Source organism: Pongo abelii, chromosome 18 (genome assembly GCF_028885655.2).
Source record: "Pongo abelii isolate AG06213 chromosome 18, NHGRI_mPonAbe1-v2.0_pri, whole genome shotgun sequence".
Lineage (NCBI taxonomy): Eukaryota > Metazoa > Chordata > Mammalia > Primates > Hominidae > Pongo > Pongo abelii.
This window is the reverse complement of record NC_072003.2, coordinates 75,007,407-75,028,567: the sequence shown is the minus strand read 5'-3', so window position 1 is coordinate 75,028,567 and position 21,161 is coordinate 75,007,407. Positions and strand designations below refer to the sequence as shown.

At 42.5% G+C, this 21,161-nt stretch overlaps 1 protein-coding gene across 1 annotated transcript; it reads left to right on the top strand.

Moving 5' to 3' along the window:
* The first annotated feature begins 7,885 nt into the window (after window positions 1–7,885).
* On the top strand, window positions 7,886–19,825 carry CPHXL (cytoplasmic polyadenylated homeobox like). Its single transcript, XM_024233792.2, has 3 exons — window positions 7,886–7,996; window positions 15,489–15,682; window positions 18,704–19,825. Exons 1-3 carry the CDS (start codon window positions 7,972–7,974, stop codon window positions 19,685–19,687), a joined length of 1,203 nt encoding a protein of 400 aa, XP_024089560.1. The 5' UTR covers window positions 7,886–7,971; the 3' UTR covers window positions 19,688–19,825.
* Window positions 19,826–21,161: the final 1,336 nt, after the last annotated feature.

Sequence of the window (21,161 nt, the reverse complement as noted above, 5' to 3'; positions counted from 1 at the left end):
CAACACAGCAAGAACCCCATCTCTACGAACAATTTTTTAAAAGTAGCTGAGCATGGTGGCACACATCTGTAGTCCTAGCTACTTGGAGGGTTGAGGCAGAAGGACTGCTTGAGCCCAGGAGATGGAGGCTGGAGTGAGCTATGGCCATGCCACTGCACTCTAGCCTGGGCAATGAAGTGATACCCTGTCTCAATAAATAAATAAATAAATAAAACAAAATTTGAGTAAAGCAGTCTCTATGGCAGTTTTTTTTTTTTTTTTGGTCTCTTTTATTCTTTTATTTTTCCTTCCATTTAAAACAAATTTCCCATGTTTACATTCCATTTAGAGCACAAATAATGAGATAAGGCTCATTATTTGTGCTCTAAATGTTATCTCAGCACCAGCAACTCAGTAACAGCAGATTCAAAGCAGACAGGAAAGAAAAGAGAGGTAGAGAGCTTTAGAAGACTCTGTTTAACTCTACAGTTAGTTGCGGGCTAACCATTTGAGCTCTGAATTTTTCTTGCTATAATTTGCCCATAAATCGGTCATAATATGTAACTAGCTGGAATCCCAAAGAGGATGAAAGTTATGAAGTTCCTGGCAGGCCTCAGCAAAGGAGTCAGGCTTTAAAGGAAGGGAAAAGAAGAGAAAGAAAGAAAAGGAGATTTATGAGCCTTAAAGCCACTACGTGGTGTGTGGTCGGTACCTTCACCACTCCCATTTACCTCCCATCAGGAAAAGCCACAGTACCCTAGACCTGCACGGTGTGGGATGAATCCCTCCCGCCTCCGTAAATCACTGGTCAAGGTAAACAGAGCTAACGGTGCCTTTGGCCAAGAAGATTAAGGCTGTAGGTGGCTCTCTGAGATAATCAGGAAGATGAAGTTAAAAGTGAAAAGGAAAGGAAGCAATCAGGGCCTATACACAAAGGTGATACACTCACACGAACAAATGGAGTGCTTCCAAACAGATCCCCAGTTAAGAGGCTGGGTTTAGTCCTAAATCTCCTGCCTCAGTTCCAAATAGCTCTTCCAGATGACTGAGTCCAAACCAAGCAATGCCTCAAGGGTGCTGCAAATACAAACACAAATGCATAAAAAGCTCAAATGTTGTTTCTGGCAGCCAAATCTAAATAGAACAGAGCCGCAGCAACACTCCAAAACAGGCAGGGGGTGGTCAGGTACACTCCAGCTTGCTCACCCAGTTCCAAAGGTTGTCTTCTTCAGAGTTCATTTTCTTTGTACCAACGAAGCATTGAAAGTCACAGGCATCATGCCAGGAAGTGAAAGACAGTTTCCCAAAAACAAAAGCATCTTGGCAGCTTCAGAGAAATTCCTAATGTTCCAGCCATGGGGTCAGCTAGCCATAAGCAGCTGGTGTTCACAGGCAGCCATATGCCCTCTCCAGTAGAAACCAGACCAACAAGCTCAGGCCCCTGGAACACACAACAGTCCCTGTATGGGCCACCAAAATTGTAACTAAATGCACGTTCAGCCTCTTGCAAATTTAGATAACAAGCATGCGGTGGTAAAAGAAAGTGACTTCTATTCCAGAGCTTAGCTGAGGGGAAACAGTACAGGCTCCTCCCTTAAGGAAACCACTTCAACTTTTGGGGCAAAAAGCAGGGGCTTTAAAGGGGGACATGTCATGAATGGCATGCAGAGGAGGGGCACGAGGAGGTGCAGGGTCTATGTGACTTGCTTCTATTCTTAGCTAGGGGATGGTCTGCCTGGCACCATCTGGCCAGAACTAGGTTGTAAATTGACCATTGTCTCTAGGCATTCTCCTGGTTGGGAGGAGTTCCAGAGGGTGCCTGGTTCGGTTCAACATTTGGTCATTAGAATTTCTAAGCAAACATTTAGTAAGATAAACTTGCCATGCAGGAAGTGCCTGGTGGAGAGAAGGTAAAAGTTATAATTGCATCCCTAAGGAGCTTAAGTAAGAGGTGAACACACAGGAAAAAAAGAAATGGTAAAGGTATTTTTTTAAGAAAGTAGGGTACTTGGTTACAAGAGTAAAACATATATATGAGTAAATAGTTGAACTCAATGAAAATATCTTCCTACATCTAAAAATCTTTTATCCATGGAGGCCCTTTAAGAACAAAGATTCCACGTTGTCATGGTATCTTGTATTTATTGGAATCCTGTGTTGCCTTCGTTTCGTATTCTTTGAATTCTGCCTTCAAAGTGATGGTCTCTGGGCACTATAAGTTTTTTATTTCTTTAACTACTGGATTTTTTTTCATAGAAATTTCTCTAAAATGGGAACTTCTTGCTCAAAGTTACAGCCAAGTATTTCCTGAGTAATTTTCTTGATCCTAGTCTTTTAACTGTCATGCCATTGTAATCCTGGTTTTGTTGGCAGGGTTACTTTTGTAATTGTTATCTCATTTGCTACTTTACATCGCAATTGCACTTGGGTTTCTGATTAAAAATATATATTGTCACATAAATATTACATTTATTAGAAGACAAAACTGCCCTGACAGCCAATAAATAGTAATCACTTTAATGGTACTTTTAAGATAAAATGGGAAATGTTCAGCTATATCTTCTTAGGTCTCCTTAATGGTATTTAAAAAATAAAATAATAATAATAATAATAAAAACCATCCAACTATGAATTGCGTTAATTTTTGTTTTTTTGTTTTTTGTTTTTTTTTTTGAGACAGAGTCTTGCTCTATCTCCCAGGGTGGAGTACAATGGCATGGTCTCGGCTCTGCCTCCCAGGTTCAAGCGATTCTCCTGCCTCAGCCTCCCAAGTAGCTGGGATTACAGGCACCCGCCACTACGCCAGGCTAATTTTTTGTGTTTTTAGTAGAGATGGGGTTTCACCATGTTGGCCAGTGTGGTCTCGAACTCCTGACGTCAGGTGATCCACCCGCCTCAGCCTCCCAAAGTGCTGGGATTACAGGCGTGAGCCACCATGCCTGGCATAAAAAAATTTTATGATAAACAGAAAAATAAATTTTTGGTAAGTCAGTGAAGTTTGTAAACGGGGACTTTGACTTGTGACAAATTTATTTTGAACAAATAGATTTAAGACAATATATTGATTCAGCAATTATGACAGAAGCGGTTTTCTAGTGCAGATGACTAGGCTGATACAATACACTTCTCTGTATGATTCAGTTATTTTATTTATTTTTATTTTTTGTTTTTATTTTTTGAGATGAAGTCTTGCTTTTGTACCCCAGGCTGGAGCGCAATGGCGTGATCTCGGCTCACTGCAACCTCCAGCTCCCAGGTTCAAGCGATTCTCCTGCCTCAGCTTCCTGAGTAGCAGGGATTATTACAGGTGCCTGCCGCCACGCCCGGCTAATTTTTGTATTTTTAGTAGAGAGGGGGTTTCATCATGTTGGCCAGGATGGTGTTGAACGCCTGACCTCAGGTGATCCTCCCACCTCGGCCTTCCAAAGTGATGGGATTACAGGCGTGAGCCACCACGCCCGGCCATGATTCAATTATAAGGACCACAACATTTTATCTTATTATCACAATCATCATCTGCAAAATCAAAACCAAATTCATATAGATCTACTTCAATCTGAGAAAGCTGATTGAAAAATTAAATGCAATTAAAAATAATATCGAGCTAGCAATGTTCGATTTGATTTATCTGCTTTTGCTGACTTTAAGTTGTCTTAAGATGTTAGGTTCTGTGACCACTTTTTAAATTAAAAAAAAATTGTATTGTTGTAATAAATTCCATATAGCAGAATTTTAAGTGATATTGATCCCTGTATCATTTTCCTCCGCGGATAGTGTTAGCCACACAAAAAATAATAATATATGTAATAATATATGTATATGATCTTGTAAGTATATCAATGCAGGATGACCTGGCTCTAGGCGCAGTTCTGCTGCATACTTAGAACTGGGATCTGGGAGTAAACCATGAGCCTCTCTGTGGGTTTGTTTATTCGCCTGACACAGAAAGAAAGGAGAGAAATCATTGGCTTTAAACTTCCTATAATAAAAGAAAATTGTGGGGGGATGCAGTGGCTCACACCTGTAATCCCAACACTTTGGGAGGCCAAGGCGGGCGGATCACCTGAGGTCAGGAGTTCAAGACCAGCCTGGCCAACATGGCAAAATCCCGTCTCTATTAAAAATACAAAAATTAGCAGGGCCTGGTGGTACATGCCTGTAATCCCAGCTACTCGGGAAGCTGAGGCAGGAGAATCGCTTGAACCCAGGAGGCCGAGATTGCAGTGAGCTGAGATCATGCCACTGCATTCCAGCCTAGGTGCAGAGTGAGACTCCGTCTCAAAAATAAAATAAAATACAATTGTGCCCTTTAAACAACAATCAAAATTCCATATTTTAAGAGGATGGCCAAGTGTGGTGGTGCACACCTCTAGTCCCAGCTACTGAAGCAGGGGGATCACTGTTTGTGCTTGTGAATAGCCACTGTACTCCAGCCCGGGCAATATAGCAAGACCCCCATCTCAAAAAAACAAAGAAAAAACTTAAAAGAATAAAGAAGCAGGGAGTAGAATAGTGGTTGCCAGGGGCTGGGTTGTGGGAGGAATGGGGAGATGTTAGTCAGAAGGTATAAAGTTTCAGTTAGATGAATAAATTCTGGAGACCTATTGTACCACATGGTTAATGATAATATATTGTATTCTTAAAAATTGCTCCTGTAATCCCAGCACGTTGGGAGGCCGAGGCGGGCGGATCACAAGGTCAGGAGATCGAGACCATCCTGGCCAACATGGTGAAGCTCCATCTCTACTAAAAATACAAAAATTAGCAGGGTTTAGTGGCACACAACTGTTGTCCCAGCTACTCAGGAGGCTGAGGCAGGAGAATCACTTGAACCTGGGAGACAGAAGTTGCAATGAGAAGAGATCAAGCCACTGCACTCCAGCCTGGTGACAGAGACAGACTCCATCTCAAAAAAAAAAAAAAAAAAAAAAAAAATTGCTAAGAGACTAGATCTTAAATGTTCTCACCACACACAAAAATAATGACAAGTATGTGAGATGACAATATGTTAGTTGGCTTGATTGAAATCATTTCACAATACACACATATATCAAAACATCATGTATGCCATATACATATACAATTTTGTTTATCAATTATGCCTTAATCTGGGAGTAAAAATGATAAAGGCATGGCCCGGCGTGATGGCTCACATCTGTAATCCTGGCACTTGGGGAGGCTGAGGTGGGCAGATTATTTGAGGCCAGGAGTTCAAGACCAGCCTGGCCAACACAGAGAAACCCTGTCTCTACTACAAATACAAAAAAAAAAATTAGCTGGGTATGGTGGCACATGCCTGTAGTCCCACCTACTTGGGAGGCTGATCTGTCCTTGCCTTTTTTGACAGTAAAATAATATGTGTCATTGTTAAGAAGTAGAATGGCATGTAGTGTCCCCAAGTTCTACGCTTCACTTATAAAGCAATGCATTTCTAAACCATGATTGCGCTTTAAAGATTCCCTGTTGTGCAAAAAGTAACACAAATGATGATTTTTCTTTTTTTAGGCTCTCATGATTTGGGGAAGAAAAAGTGAAATTTCCTAGAGAAGGTTAAAAACTAGTAGATAAATTTGATTATAATTTCAATTATTTTATTCCCATAGCATATATATAACAGTATAAATTGAAGTATACTATTAATATTTGATTAATTGTGATCATGGGCTGTCACTTAAATGCATGGATATACAGATAATATTAGTTGAATAGGTAGCTTCACTGGCTGGGTGATTAAGCCCTTGAAAATCTTTTCTCCTAATTATAGCTGTTGCTTTAGATATTTAACAATTGAACGGCTGAGTAAAGATTATGAGTCTTTACCACTTTTTTTTTTTTTTTTTTTTGAGACGGAGTCTCACTCTGTCACCCAGGCTGGAGTGCAATGGTGCTGTCTTAGCTCACTGCAACCTCTGCCTCCCTGGTTCAAGCGATTCTCCTGCCTCAGCCTCCTGAGTAGCTAGGATTACAGGCACCTGCTACCACGCCTCGCTAATTTTTGTATTTTTAGTAGAGATGGGGTTTCACCAGGTTGGCCAGGCTGGTCTCAAACTCCTGGCCATAGGTGATCCACCCGCCTTGGCCTCCCAAAGTGCTGGGATTACAGGCATGAGCCACCGCTCCTAACCATTACCACACTTTATTTGCTGTGGAGTGAGTTCCTTTATCAAAGTCAAGGTTATGAGGATAAATAAGACATTCCTAAGTCCACAATAGTAATTCTGATGAAGTGATACATGCAGGAAAGGTAAATCTGTCTCCAGATTATCTATTCCAATAAGAACAATGCAGTGACCCTTCCACAAAGGAAGTGGTCCAGCGTAATTCATCTGTCCCTATGTTAGCACTCTAAGTGGGTCACTCAGTGTCGCTCGCTGCTGCGGGTTAAGTTTGGCACTCAGCTGGGGCTGTCCAATGGCAACGTTTGCCACATCGCACCATGGACTACCAGTGCCCTCTTTACCACTGGAACTGGAGTCCTTATATAAATAGAAGATATATATAACTTTAAATATACGTATTTTTAGTTGTATATTTATGAACTTATATATCTCTGTAAGGTTCTGTTCTTACAGAACCACCTCCAATACCAAGGTCTTTATCATTCAGGGTTCAATCAGAGAAACAATCAGTAGTGTTCTGAAGTCAAATCCCATAGTGAACTAGTGAGCTACATAAAATGTATGTGCGTGTGTTTATGCTATAAATATATAAATACATATACATACTCGTACATATATAGAGGGACATATATGTGCCTTAGTCCATTTAGGCTGCTATAACAAAATATTATAGACCAGCTACTTTATAAACAACAGAAATTTATTTCTCACAGTTCTGGAGATTGGGAAGTACAATCAGGTTTGGTGTCTGGTGAGGGCCCATTTCCTCCTAGACAGCTGTCTTCTCACTCTAACCTCACATGGCAGAAGGATCACAGAGGTCTCCCCCCTCCCTCCCCCTCTCTGCTCTCTTTGATAAAGGCACTAATACCTTTCAAGAGGACTTCGCCCCTGTGACTCAATCACTTCCTAAAGGCCCCACCTCCTAATACCATTACCTTGGTTGGGAGGATATTGACCTATGAATTTTGAGGCTACATAAACATTCATATCATAGCAATATAGAACTCACTTCTATAATTGTAGGGGCTGGATAGACAAGAATAAAGTCTGTAGGGCAAGCCCTTTGGAAAAGCAGTCAGAAACGCCTGAGGCAGCAGCTGAGCATGGGTGGGAATTTTTTTAATTTTCATATAAATAAGATAGGGTCTCACTGTGTTGCCCAGGCTGGTCTTGAACTCCAAGACTCAAGTGATTCTCCTGCCTCAGCCTCCCAAAGTGTGGGGATTACAGGCACAAGACACCACGCCCATCCAGATGTGCTTTCCCGCTTCCCTCCAGAAAAACCTCAGCTTTGCTCTTAGCCCTTTCACTGATTGAATTGAACCCACTCAGTTTATCCAAAATATTCTCATTTACTGAAAGTCAACTGATTATATAACCTAATCACATCTACAAAATACCTTCACAGCAACGCCTAGATACATGTTTTATTGAAAAAATAGGGAGTGTAAAGGAGCCAAGTTGACACACAGATAGCACCATCGCAATGATGAAAAGACGTGGGTTTCAGAAAAGCCGAGGAAAACAAAATATACAAAGTAAGGTAAGGACATTCTTATAATGTAGAAACTAATGTAGCCAAATCAAAATAATTAAACAAGAGTCATATTTGAAAAGGTATTATTAAAGAGACAAAATCACCTAGTACAATCTGTACTTCCACTTAATCTAATTACTTCAAGTTTCTTTCTACAGGTGTTAAATATTTAATGAGGGGATTAAATTGAAAGCTATTTAAGAAAGGGGCGGGTCATCTTGACCCTATATAAAGCCTGTGTCTTTAGGAGCTGCTCAGTTACTCGCTGATCTCAGTTGCTTGCTGGTCTCAGTTGCTTGCTGATCTCGGTGAAGTCCAGGTCTTCTGCCCAAGATGAATTTGGATGGCACTTCAGGTGGTAAGTTCCCGTCAGCTTTTTCTCTGATAATGCTACTTGCCTTGCTTTTTCTCAAGAGTGTGTCAAAGTTTAAAGCACAAACACAGAGGTACAGATTGTTGGAGCAGCAGCTGTTTTTCACTGGTAAATTGTGTTAGGGCATTCATGGGTACTTTGAAGTTGGACTCTTGAATTTCAAATGTAAAATGGCAGCCGTGAGTCCCATACAAGGGTCATCTACCTAAAGTCGACACTTTAAGTGGAGAAAAGAATGTATGAACTACCTAGTGCATCCTATAGAATTTTATTAAGATGTATTACTTTCCATTACAAAGTACCAGTTCTTATGTATCTTTCTTAACCTTCTCAATTGTTCCATGAGTTTTACCTCTTTCATTAATTTTCATTAATTTTCCTCCTCCCTACTGCTTCCTCTTTTGGTAATTTTGTACATTTTCAGTAAATTCTTTCTTTGGAAACTTAGGTCATTGATTATAATTTTCTAATATGTACATTTAAGTGTTTGTCCAATTTAGTATGACTGGCTGTATGCCTAAAGTAAAAATACAGAGTAATAATAAAACAAGGAGGCCAAAGCAGGGGGATCAATTGAACCCAGGAGTTTGAAACCAGCCTAGGCAACATAGTAAGGCATTATCTCTACAAAAAAAAAAAAAAAAAGACGCCGGGCACGGTGGCTGACCCCTGTAATCCCAGCACTTTGGGAGGCCGAGGCGGGTGGATCACGAGGTCAGGATACTGAGACCATCCTGGCTAACACGGTGAAACCCCGTCTCTACTAAAAATACAAAAAATTAGCAGGACGTGGTGGCGGGCGCCTGTAGTCCCAGCTACTTGGGAGGCTGACGCAGGAGAATGGCGTGAACCCGGGAGGCGGAGCTTGCAGTGAGCCGAGATCGCACCACTGCACTCAAGCCTAGGCGACAGAGCGAGACTCCGTCTCAAAAAAAAAAAAAAAAGGAAGGCACAGTGGTGCATATGTGTAGTCCCAGCTACTCCAAAGATTGAGGTGCAAGAATAGCTTGAACCCAGTAGGCGGAGATTGCAGTGAGCTGAGACCACGCCACGCCACTGCATTCCAGCCTAGGCTACAGAGGGAGACTCTGTCTCAAAAATAAAGAAAAAAAGAAAGTTTTTTTTATTATTTTACTTCAAGTTTTAGGGTACATGTGCACAAAGTGCAGGTTAGTTACATATGTATACATGTGCCATGTTGGTGTGCTGCACCCATTAACTCATCATTTAACATTAGGTATATCTCCTAATGCTATCCCTCCCCCCTCCCCTGACCCCACAATAGGCCCCAGAGTGTGATGTTCCCCTTCCTGTGTCCATGTGTTCTCATTGTTCAATTTCCATCTGTGAGTGAGAACATGCGGTGTTTGGTTTTTTGTCCTTGCGATAGTTTGCTGAGAATGATGGTTTCCAGCTTCATCTATGTCCCTATAAAGGACATGAACTCATCATTTTTTATGGCTGCACAGTATTCCATGGTGTATATGTGCCACATTTTCTTAATCCAGTCTATCATTGTTGGACATCTGGCTTGGTTCCAAGTCTTTGCTATTGTGAATAGTGCCGAAATAAACATACGTGTGCATGTGTCTTTATAGCAGCATGATTTATAGTCCTTTGGGTATATACCCAGTAACGGGATGGCTGGGTCAAATGGTATTTCTAGTTCTAGATCCCTGAGGAATCGCCACACTGACTTCCACAATGGTTGAACTAGTTTACAGTCCCACCAACGGTGTAAAAGTGTTCCTATTTCTCCACATCCTCTCCAGCACTGGTTGTTTCCTGACTTTTTAATGATTGCCATTCTAACTGGTGTGAGATGGTATCTCACTGTAGTTTTGATTTGCATTTCTCTGATGGCCAGTGATGATGAGCATTTTTTCATGTGTCTTTTGGCTACATAAATGTCTTCTTTTGAGAAGTGTCTGTTCATATCCCTCGCCCACTTGTTGATGGGGTTGTTTGTATTTTTCTTGTAAATTTGTTTGAGTTCATTGTAGATTCTGGATATTAGCCGTTTGTCAGATGGATAGATTGCAAAAATTTTCTCCCATTCTGTAGGTTGCCTGTTCACTCTGATGGTAGTTTCTTTTGGTGTGCAGAAGCTCTTTAGTTTAATTAGATCCCATTTGTCAATTTTGGCTTTTGTTGTTTTAGACATGAAGTCCTTGCCCATGCCTATGTCCTGAATGGTATTGCCTAGGTTTTCTTCTAGGGTTTTTATGGTTTTAGGTCTAACATGTCAATCTTTAATCCATCTTGAATTAATTTTTGTATAAGGTGTAAGGAAGGGATCCAGTTTCAGCTTTCTATATATGGCTAGCCAGTTTTCCCAGCACCATTTATTAAATAGGGAATCCTTTCCCCATTTCTTGTTTTTGTCAAGTTTGTCAAAGATCAGATGGTTGTAGATATGTGGCATTATTTCTGAGGGCTCTGTTCTGTTCCATTGGTCTATACCTCTGTTTTGGTACCAGTACCATGCTGTTTTGGTTACTGTAACCTTGTAGTATAGTTTGAAGTCAGGTAGCGTGATGCCTCCAGCTTTGTTCTTTTGGCTTAGGATTGACTTGGCAATGTGGGCTCTTTTTTGGTTCCATATGAACTTTAAAGTAGTTTTTTCCAATTCTGTGAAGAAAGTCATTGGTAGCTTGATGGGGATGGCATTGAATCTATAAATTACCTTGGGCAGTATGGCCGTTTTCACCATATTGATTCTTCCTACCCAGGAGCATGGAATGTTCTTCCATTTGTTTTTGTCCTCTTTTATTTCATTGAGCAGTTGTTTGTAGTTCTCCTGGAAGAGGTCCTTCACATACCTTGTAAATTGGATTCCTAGGTATTTTATTCTCTTTGAAGCAACTGTGAATGGGAGTTCACTCATGATTTGGCTCTCTGTTTGTCTGTTATTGGGGTATAAGAATGCTTGTGATTTTTGCACATTGATTTTGTATCCTGAGACTTTGCTGAAGTTGCTTATCAGCTTAAGGAGATTTTGGGCTGAGACGATGGGGTTTTCTAGATATACAATCATGTCATCTGCAAACAGGGACAGTTTGACTTCCTCTTTTCCTAATTGAATACCCTTTATTTCGTTCTCCTGCCTGATTGCCCTGGCCAGAACTTCCAACACTATGTTGAATAGGAGTGGTGAAAGAGGGCATCCCTGTCTTGTGCCAGTTTTCAAAGGGAATGCTTCCAGTTTTTGCCCATTCAGTATGATATTGGCTGTGGGTTTGTCATAGATAGCTCTTATTATTTTGAGATACGTCCCATCGAAACCTAATTTATTGAGAGTTTTTAGCATGAAGGGCTGTTGAAGTTTGTCAAAGGCCTTTTCTGCATCTATTGAGATAATCATGTGGTTTTTGTCGTTTCTTCCTGGTTTAGTCTTGGGAGGGTGTATGTGTCGAGGAATTTATCCATTTCTTCTAGATTTTCTAGTTTATTTGCATAGAGGTGTATATAGTATTCTCTGATAGTAGTTTGTATTTCTGTGGGATCAGTGGTGATTTCCCCTTTATCACTTTTTATTGCATCTATTTGATTCTTCTCTCTTTTCTTCTTTATTAGTCTTGCTAGCAGTCTATCAATTTTGTTGATCTTTTCAAAAAACCAGCTCCTGGATTCATTGATTTTTTTGAAGGGTTTTTTGTGTCTCTATTTCCTTCAGTTCTGTTCTGATCTTAGTTATTTCTTGCCTTCTGCTAGCTTTTGAATGTGTTTGTTCTTGCTTCTCTAGTTCTTTTCATTGTGATGTTAGGGTGTCAATTTTAGATCTCTCCTGCTTCCTCTTGTGGGCATTTAGTGCTATAAATTTCCCTCTACACACTGCTTTGAATGTGTCCCAGAGATTCTGGTATATTGGGTCTTTGTTCTCATTGGTTTCAAAGAACATCTTTAGTTCTGCCTTCATTTCGTTTTGTACCCAGTAGTCATTCAGGAGCAGGTGGTTCAGTTTCCATGCAGTTGAGCAGTTTTGAGTGAGTTTCTTAAGCCTGAGTTCTAGTTTGATTGCACTGTGGTCTGAGAGACAGATTGTTATAATTTCTGTTCTTTTACATTTGCTGAGGAGTGCTTTACTTCCAACTATGTGGTCAGTTTTGGAATAGGTGTGGTATGGTGCTGAGAAGAATGTATATTCTGTTGATTTGGGGTGGAGAGTTCTGTAGATATCTATTAGGTCCGCTTAATGAAGACCTGAGTTCAATTCCTGGATATCCTTGTTAACTTTCTGTCTCATTGATCTGTCTAATGTTGACAGTGGGGTGTTAAAATCTCCCATTATTATTGTGTGGGAGTCTAAGTCTCTTTGTAGGTCTCTAAGGATTTGCTTTATGAATCTGAGTGCTCCTGTAATGGGTGCATATATATTTAGGATAGTTAGCTCTTCTTGTTGAATTGATCCCTTTACCATTATGTAATGGCCTTCTTTGTCTCTTTTGATCTTTGTTGGTTTAAAGTCTGTTTTATCAGAGACTAGGATTGCAACCCCTGCCTTTTTTTGTTTTCCATTTGCTTGGTAGATCTTCCTCCATCCCTTTAATTTGAGCCTATGTGTGTCTCTGCACGTGAGATGGGTTTCCCGAATACAGCACACTGATGGGTCTTGAGTCTTTATCCAATTTGCCAGTCTGTGTCTTTTAATTGGAGCATTTAGCCCATTTACATTTAAGGTTAATATTGTTATGTGTGAATTTGATCCTGTCATTATGATGTTAGCCGGTTATTTTGCTCGTTAGCTGATGCAGTTTCTTCCTAGCCTTGACGGTCTTAACAATTGAGCATGTTTTTGCAGTGGCTGGTACCAGTTGTTCCTTTCCATGTTTAGTGCTTCCTTCAGGAGCTCTTTTAGGTCAGGCCTGGTGGTGACAAAATCTCTCAGCATTTGCTTGTCTGTAAAGGATTTTATTTCTCCTTCACTTATGAAGCTTAGTTTGGCTGCATATGAAATTCTGGGTTGAAAATTCTTTTCTTTAAGAATATTGAATATTGGCCCCCACTCTCTTCTGGCCTGTAGATTTCTGCCGAGAGATCCGCTCTTAGTCTGATGGCCTTCCCTTTATGGGTAACCCGACCTTTCTCTCTGGCTGCCCTTAACATTTTTTGCTTCATTTCAACTTTGGTGAATCTGAAAATTATGTGTCTTGGAGTTGCTCTTCTCGAGGAGTATCTTTGTGGCGTTCTCTGTATTTCCTGAATGTGAATGTTGGCCTGCCTTACTAGATTGGGGAAGTTCTCCTGGATAATATCCTGCAGAGTGTTTTCCAACTTGGTTCCATTCTCCCTGTCACTTTCAGGTACACCAATCCAACGTAGATTTGGTCTTTTCACATAGTCCCATATTTCTTGGAGGCTTTGTTTGTTTCTCTTTATTCTTTTTTCTCTAAACTTCTCTTCTCGCTTCATTTCATTTGTTTGATCTTCCATCACTGATGCCCTTTCTTCCAGTTGATCAAATCAGCTACTGAGGCTTGTGCATTTGTCACGTAGTTCTTGTGCCGTGGTTTTCAGCTCCATCAGGTCCTTTAAGGACTTCCCTGCATTGGTTATTCTGGTTAGCCATTCATCTAATTTTTTTTCAAGGTTTTTAGCTTCTTTGCCATGGGTTCGAACTTCCTCCTTTAGCTTGGAGTAGTTTGATCGTCTGAAGCCTTCTTCTCAACTCATCAAAGTCATTCTCTGTCCAGCTTTGTTCTGTTGCTGGTGAGGAGCTGCATTCCTCTGGAGGAGGAGAGGCACTCTGATTTTTAGAGTTTCCGGTTTTTCTGCTCTGTTTTTTCCCCATCTTTGTGGTTTTATCTACCTTTGGTCTTTGATGATGGTGACGTACAGATGGGGTTTTGGTGTGGATGTCCTTTCTGTTTGTTAGTTTTTCTTCTACCAGTCAGGACCCTCAGCTGCAGGTCTGTTGGAGTTTGCAGGAGGTCCATTCCAGACCCTGTTTGCCTGGGTATCAGCAGCAGAGGCTGCAGAACAGCGGATATTGGTGAGCAGCAAATGTTGCTGCCTGATCATTCCTCTGGAAGTTTTGTCTCAGAGGAGTACCCGGCCATGTGAGGTGTCAGTCTGCCTCTACTGGGGGGTGTCTCCCAGTTAGGCTACTCAGGGGTCAGGGACCCACTTGAGGAGGCAGTCTGTCCATTCTCAGATCTCCAGCTGCATGCTGAGAGAACCACTACTCTCTTCAAAGCTGTCAGACAGGGACATTAAAGTCTGCAGAGGATTCTGCTGCCTTTTATTTGGCTGTGCCCTGCCCCCAGAGGTGGAGTCTAGAGAGTCAGGCAGGCCTCCTTGAGCTGCGGTGGGCTCCACCTAGTTTGAGCTTCCAGGCAGCTTTTTTTACCTACTCAAGCCTGGGCAATGGTGGGCGCCCCTCCCCCAGCCTCGCTGCTGCCTTGCAGTTTGATCTCAGACTGCTGTGCTAGCAATGAGCGAGGCTCCGTGGGCGTAGGACCCTCTGAGCCAGGCGCGGGATATAATCTCCTGGTATGCCCTTTGCTAAGACCGTTGGAAAAGCACAGTATTAGGGTGGGAGTGACCCGATTTTCCAGGTGCCGTCTGTCACCCCTGTCTTTGACTAGGAAAGGGAATTCCCTGACCCCTTGCACTTCCCGGGTGAGGCAATGCCTTGCCCTGCCTCGGCTCACGCTCAGTGCACTGCACCCACTGTCCTGTACCCACTTTCCAACACTCCCCAGTGAGATGAACCCGGTACCTCAGTTGGAAATGCAGAAATCACCCGTCTTCTGTGTCGCTCACACTGGGAGCTGTAGACTGGAGCTGTTCCTATTTGGCCATCTTGGCTCGAAAGAAAGATTTAATTGAAATATAGCATGCATGCCAAAAATAGCAAATATTTATACATGTTTAATTTAATGAATATTCACAAACCAACTAACTCATGGAACTCAGCACTCAGATAAAGAGAACTTAGTGGCACCCAGAGGCCTCTGTTCACTCCCTTTCAGGCTCAGATTCCCTTCCCTCAGTAGCCCATATCCTGCCTTCTAATCAATATAGATCAGTTTTTCCTGTTGTACATTACGGTGATGAAATAATAAAATATTCTTCTGCAATTAGTTCTAATTTAAAATATAAATTCTTGAATCCAGATAGTAAATATGTTAGGCTGTGTGGACCCTAGACACATTGGAGCCTCAACTACTAAGCCTGCTGTTGTGGCTTGAAAACAGCCATAGACAATGCATAAGTGAATGAATGTGACTGGTGTTTTGATAAAACTCTATTTACAAAAACAGGCAACTGGCTGGATCTGGCCCATAGGCCTAGAGTTAGCCAATTCCTGCTTTCATTTGTAATTTTATTATTGTGAGTAGCTATGAGGTCACACCTGGATTTCATCTTGGGAAGGGGAGGGAATCTATGGTGCTAACACTGTTGGGAACTCTTCTTTGGTCTGGTTATTACCAATATTCTCTAATGCTCTTCTTGCTACTTATACTTTTGTCAGGTTTCCCAGCTGAAGAGGATCATCATAATGAAGAAACACAAACAAAGAAAAAAAGAAAAACAAAACACCGACATAAATTTTCTGAAGAATTATTGCAGGAACTTAAGGAAATATTTGGAGAGAACTGTTATCCTGATTACACAACTAGGAAAACACTGGCCATCAGATTTAATTGTCCGATAAATGTAATAGATGTAAGTTCAAGTCCTCATATGTATATTTCCTAGATTTTTTTTTTTTTAGACAAGGTCTCACTCCTATCACACAGGCAGATTTACAGTGGCACAATCACGGCTCACCGCAGCCTCCACTTCCCAGGCTCAGGTGATTCCCCTACCTCAGTCCCCTGAGTAGCTGGGACTACAGGCACACACCACACCGCCATGCTTTGTATGTTTTGTAAAAAATGGAGTCTCACCATGTTTCCCAGACTGGTCTTGAACTCCTGGGGTCAAGAGATCCACCTGCCTCAGCATCCCAAAGTCCTGGGGTTACAAGCGTGAGTCAACACATCCAGCTGTTCCCTATAAAATTAAAGGGCAGTAAGTACAGATGGAGGTAGAATGCAGGGGATTGGATAGGAAGGTACAGAATTCAAAGAAATGGGAGAGAGCAATGAAAATACAAATGTATATACAGTTAATCCTCCATATCCACTGGGTCTACATGCACAGATTTAACTAACCACAAATGAAAAATATTTGGAAAGTTAAAAAATGAAAATAGGATGGGTGCTGTGGCTCACACTTCCAGCCCTGATCATACCACTGCATTCCAGCCTGTGTGACAGAGTGAGACCCTGTTTCAAAAAAAAAGCGAGGGGAGGTCGCGGGGGTGGGGGTGGGGGGAAAATAACAGTACAAAAATTTTAAAAAGATACAAATGTTAAAACAATACAGAATAAGAAATATTTATGTAGCATTTGTGTTATATTAGGTATCAGGTATTGTAAGTCATCTAGAGATGGTTTAAAGCATATGAGAGAACGTGCATAGTATATATGCAAATACTACACCGTTTTATATATATGAGGGCCTGAGACATCCTCAAACATTGGTATCCATAACCAATTTGAGAGAAAATTGTACACATGCACATAATAATATGAAAAATATAAAGAATTAAGCAGTATATAGCATTTCATCGCATAGAAAATAGTATTATGTATTTGTGAAAATACAGTGAGTATGTATTGTAAAAACTAGACTGCAGTGAGGCAAATTTGGAAGCAGTGGATGAGTTGATGCTACTGTAGTTAGTGGTGGTGACGGTGGTTTGGGCCAGCTTGCTAGCTGTGCAGGTGGATAGGACTAATGAGACTGTAGATGTTTGAGATGGAGCTGACAAAGTTTACTATGTGTGGGTTATGCTGTGAAAGGTAAGGTGGACTCAAAGGTTACTTGGACGTTTGACTTAAGTCTATGGAAGATGAAAGTTGCCTTTTACTAAGGAGGGGACCTAGGGAGGGACAGGTGTGTCAGAGAAATCAAAGTTTACATTTTGGACACATGAAGTTTCATATGTTAGATAAACATACAAGTGGAAACACTAAGTGAACAGTTGAATATGCAATTCTGAAGGGTTGGGAGAGCACTTAGCTAAGATATAAATCTGAGAGTTGTCTACTAATGAGCTGACTGATGGGTGGTAGCCCCTAGTAGCTTCAGGATGAGAGCTGGAAAGATCCAAGCAGGATTAGAAAATTGAGACTTTCAGCCCCACCCTCCAATTTCTGGAGAGGAGGTGGAGCTGAAGGTTAAGTTGATCACCAATGGCTTAATCAATCATGACCATACAATAAAGCCTCCAGAAAAAAACAAAGACACTGAGTTTGAAGAAGGTCCAGATACTTGAACATGTGGAAGTTCCTGGAGGTGGCTTATCCAGAGAGGGCAGGAAAGCTCTGCATCCCTTCCCCCATATCTCACCCTATGCATCTCTTCATCTATATCCTTTGTAATATCCTTTCTAATCAACTGGTAAACCTAAGTGTTTCACTTAGTTCTGTGAGCCACTCTGGCAAGTTAATCAAACCCAGAGAGGAGGCCAACAGGAGCCCTGACCCGAAGCCAGTCAGTCAAAAGTTGTAAAAGCCCAGACTTGTAACTGGCATCTGAAGGAAGGGCAGTCTTGCAGGACTGAGCCCTCGACCTGTGGGATCTGACAGTGTTTCCAGGTACATAGTGTCAGAATTGAATTGAAGGACACCCACCTGGTGTGCACTGCAGAACTGACTGTTTGCCTGGTGTGTGGAAAAACACATTTGTTCACACAAGCCTTTCTCTGTTGATTGTTGTGGTATGAGAGCAGAGGAAAAATGTTTTTTTTTCCCCTCAGAGAGCAATACAACAAATAGATGGTCAAGAAGTTATTCAAACAATTGCACTCTTTAGTTGTAACCCGTGAACCAATGCATGTAAGAATTATGTACATATAAGAAACAGAAATGTGGGCCAGATGTGGTGGCTCATGCCTGTAATCCCAGCACTTTGGGAGGCTGAGGTGGGCAGATCACCTGAGGTCAGGAGTTCGAGACCAGCCTGGCCAACATAGCGAAACCCCGTCTATACTAAAAATACAAAAAAAATTAGCCGGGCATGGTGGTGCACCTGTAATTCCAGCTACCCGAGGAGAATCACTTGAATCCAGGAGGCGGAGGTTGCAGTGAGCCGAGATCCCACCATTGCACTCCAGCCTGGGCAACAAGAGCAAAACTCTGTCCAAAAAAAAAAAAAGTGAAGAAAAGGAACAGAAATGTGGATGTCAGAAAATACACCACTAATTCTCCTTAGCGGGAGAGTATGAGTAAAGTAGCAGGGTTGTGTGAACAATGCATGACTAGGTGGGACAGCTGGGAGCCTCTTCTGTAGCACAGAGTGGGTCTCTTAGTGAACAAGCAGGAGAACATTGCAAATGGGTCACAAACAGGTTGGGGAGAGATTCTGGGAAGCCAAGGTTCACATGTAAACCATGGTGTCACTGTCTCCAGTGAAGGAGGTTATGGTTCTAGAAATGCACAATGCATGACCTGTGTTATCACATGTACCTCTAGGACAGATTGCCTTTATTATTTATATGCTTTGATGTCAGCAGGCAAGTCAGGGACTCTGCTTGGAAGAGGCTTAAATAGAAAAATCCTCCTACATTAAGGAATGCATATAAGAATATATTCAGATAAGTAGAGTCGATAAAACAATATTATCTTTTCTCTCTAGAATTGGTTCCAGAACAAAAGAGCCAGACTTCCACCTGCAGAAAGACGCAGAATATTTGTTCTTCAGAAAAAGCATGATTTTCCAGTCCAAGCCCATCCATTTTTAAGCTGCCAGGAGACCCAGGCTGCAGCTCACAACTATGCCACCAAGCAGAGCCTCTCTGGTGCCCAGAGGGCTCTGATGAGAAGAGCTGGTTGCTCCCCTCTGGAGAAACAGAGGATTCCCAGTCAAGAGATGGGCTACAATTGCTTCTTTTTGGAGAACCAAGAGACTCCCAGTCAACATGTGGGCCCCCAGTGCTCTTATCTGGAGAAACCAGGGATTCCCAGTCAACAGGTGGGTTCCCAGTGCTCCTATCTGGAGAAACAAGGGATTCCCAGTCAACAGGTGGCCTCCCAGAGCTCCTATCTGGTCGCAGGTACTGAAAAGCATCCAGGCTGTGCTATGGGGTATGGAGGTGACACAGGAAGTGAGCATTCTACTGCCTATCATTTTCTTAGCTACAACTCTGCAGAATGCCTTCATCCTCCCCCATCTTCTGTGCCATATTTTCATGGAGAAAGGACTGAAACCAGGGAAAGCCAGCATGCAAGTCCCTTCCTTTTGGATTACACTCAAGGTGCATATGGAGTGAAGAAAGACCATTGTCGTTGCTCATTCTGTCTCTCACTGCTGCGAGAACAGCAGCAGAATGATTGGCAGTATCACCCGCAGCAGCACCAACAGCCTCAGAATTACTCAGAGGGGATGATGTTGCAGGAACAGCTGCCGATGGACTCGGGTCCTTGGGATCTAGACAAGCAGTGGCCCTCGGCTCAGTCACAGCTGCAGAGTCAACTGCCTCAGAATAATGGAAAGCCGTTGTGCTCTCAACTGCAGCACGTGCCTCCCCAAATAGCTGCCGACTCACCCCTGCTGCCTCTGGGGCAAGATATGCAGGAAAGGGCTTCAGAGCAACCCAGGACCCAAATGCAGCAACTTTAAGTTGAGGAGTGGACCAGGGTCTGCAGCAGGGAACCAAGGATGCAGCTCTGCAAAGTAGTGCTAAGTGTCAGAGAACCACAGTCGCAGGTCAGGCCCACAGTCACCCACACAGTAGCGCAAGGCAGAGCCCTTACCAGAAGCCTCCACATTAAGAAAAGAAAGAAAGAAAAAAAAAAAGCCAGGTGACATTGTTTGAGCCCAGGAGTTCAAGAAAAGCCTGGGCAACATGGTGAGTCCCTATCTCTATAAAAAAACTTTTAAAAAATTAGCTGGGCATGATGGTGTGCTCCCGTGGTCCCAGCTACTCAGGAGGCTGAGGCGGGAGGATCACTTGAGCCCAGCAGTTTGAGACCAGCCAGGGCAATATTGGAAGATCCCAACTCTACAAAAAAAAAAAAAAAAATTCAGCCAGGCATAGTGGCTTGTGCCTATGGTCCCAGCTACTTCAGAGGCTGAAGTGAAAGGATCACTTGAGCCTCAGAGGTGGAGGCTGCAGTGAGCCGTGATCATTCCAATACACTCCAGCCTGGGTGACAGAGTGAGACCCTGTCTATGAAAAATTAAAAAGAAGAAGAAAAATAAGACTGTCTACAGGAAGGCTCCATGAGCTGTTGGTCCCTTCTCATACAGAAGCAGTGTCCATATGTGTTATAGCTCCTGAGCTCCTGACCATATAGTTTATGGTGGCCTTGAAAAGACTGACTCCATAGAATATGGATTGAAAAACCAACAAGCACAAAGATTGCAGGAGCACTGCTCAAATCACATCATGCAAAGTCTAACGACATTTTGCCTTCAGAAGAAGGAGGCTCTTGCCCAGCCCTTCAGGCATTGTTCCCCTGAGAGGCAATATAGCCAACAAGAACAGAGTAACCACAAAGCCCCACAGCAGTGACAATTGGATGGGGGTTTCTAAAGGCTACTCTTGCAAAACTCTCTCCTCCATGGACCAGAGCAGTATCTCCAGGTTGTGAAGCATGGCCTACCAAGACCCAGCTGTGTCTCCTCAGCAGCCAGCCCCACCGAAGAAGTTCTGCCTGTGAAGGGCGTTGCAGCAACATCAGCCTGGCCTTTGTACATCTCAAAGGCAGCCCAGTATAAAGGCAGGAGCTTTTAATTGAAAGGCATTTAAAGACGCAGTACATAAAGCCAGGCACAATGGCTCACACCTGTAATCTTAGCACTTTGGAAAGCCAGGGCAGGAAGATCTCTCTGAGCCCAGGGATTCAAGACCAGCCTGGGTACCATGGCAAGATCTTGTCTCTAGAAAAAGGAAGAAAAAAAAAACTGTGCAAGAGGACCCTGAAAAGCCTCACGAAGATGCTGTGCTGAAGCAGCCCCCACCAGCCCTCTTAGCTGACAGCTGCTGCCCAGGAATCCAGAGTGTTGTGACCAAGTCATCTAGGGATGTGACGCCAAGGCCAACAAACATCTGAAATACCCAGGTGAGTCTCTGAATGCTAGGTGCTGACCT

Bases quoted from the DNA above. Each gene is read 5' to 3' on its own strand.
- CPHXL (XM_024233792.2), top strand. From the start codon at position 7,972: ATGAATTTGGATGGCACTTCAGGTG. The intron at 7,997-15,488 runs GTAAGTTCCCGT...TACTTTTGTCAG, and splicing joins TTTGGATGGCACTTCAGGTG to GTTTCCCAGCTGAAGAGGAT. The intron at 15,683-18,703 runs GTAAGTTCAAGT...TTTTCTCTCTAG, and splicing joins GTCCGATAAATGTAATAGAT to AATTGGTTCCAGAACAAAAG.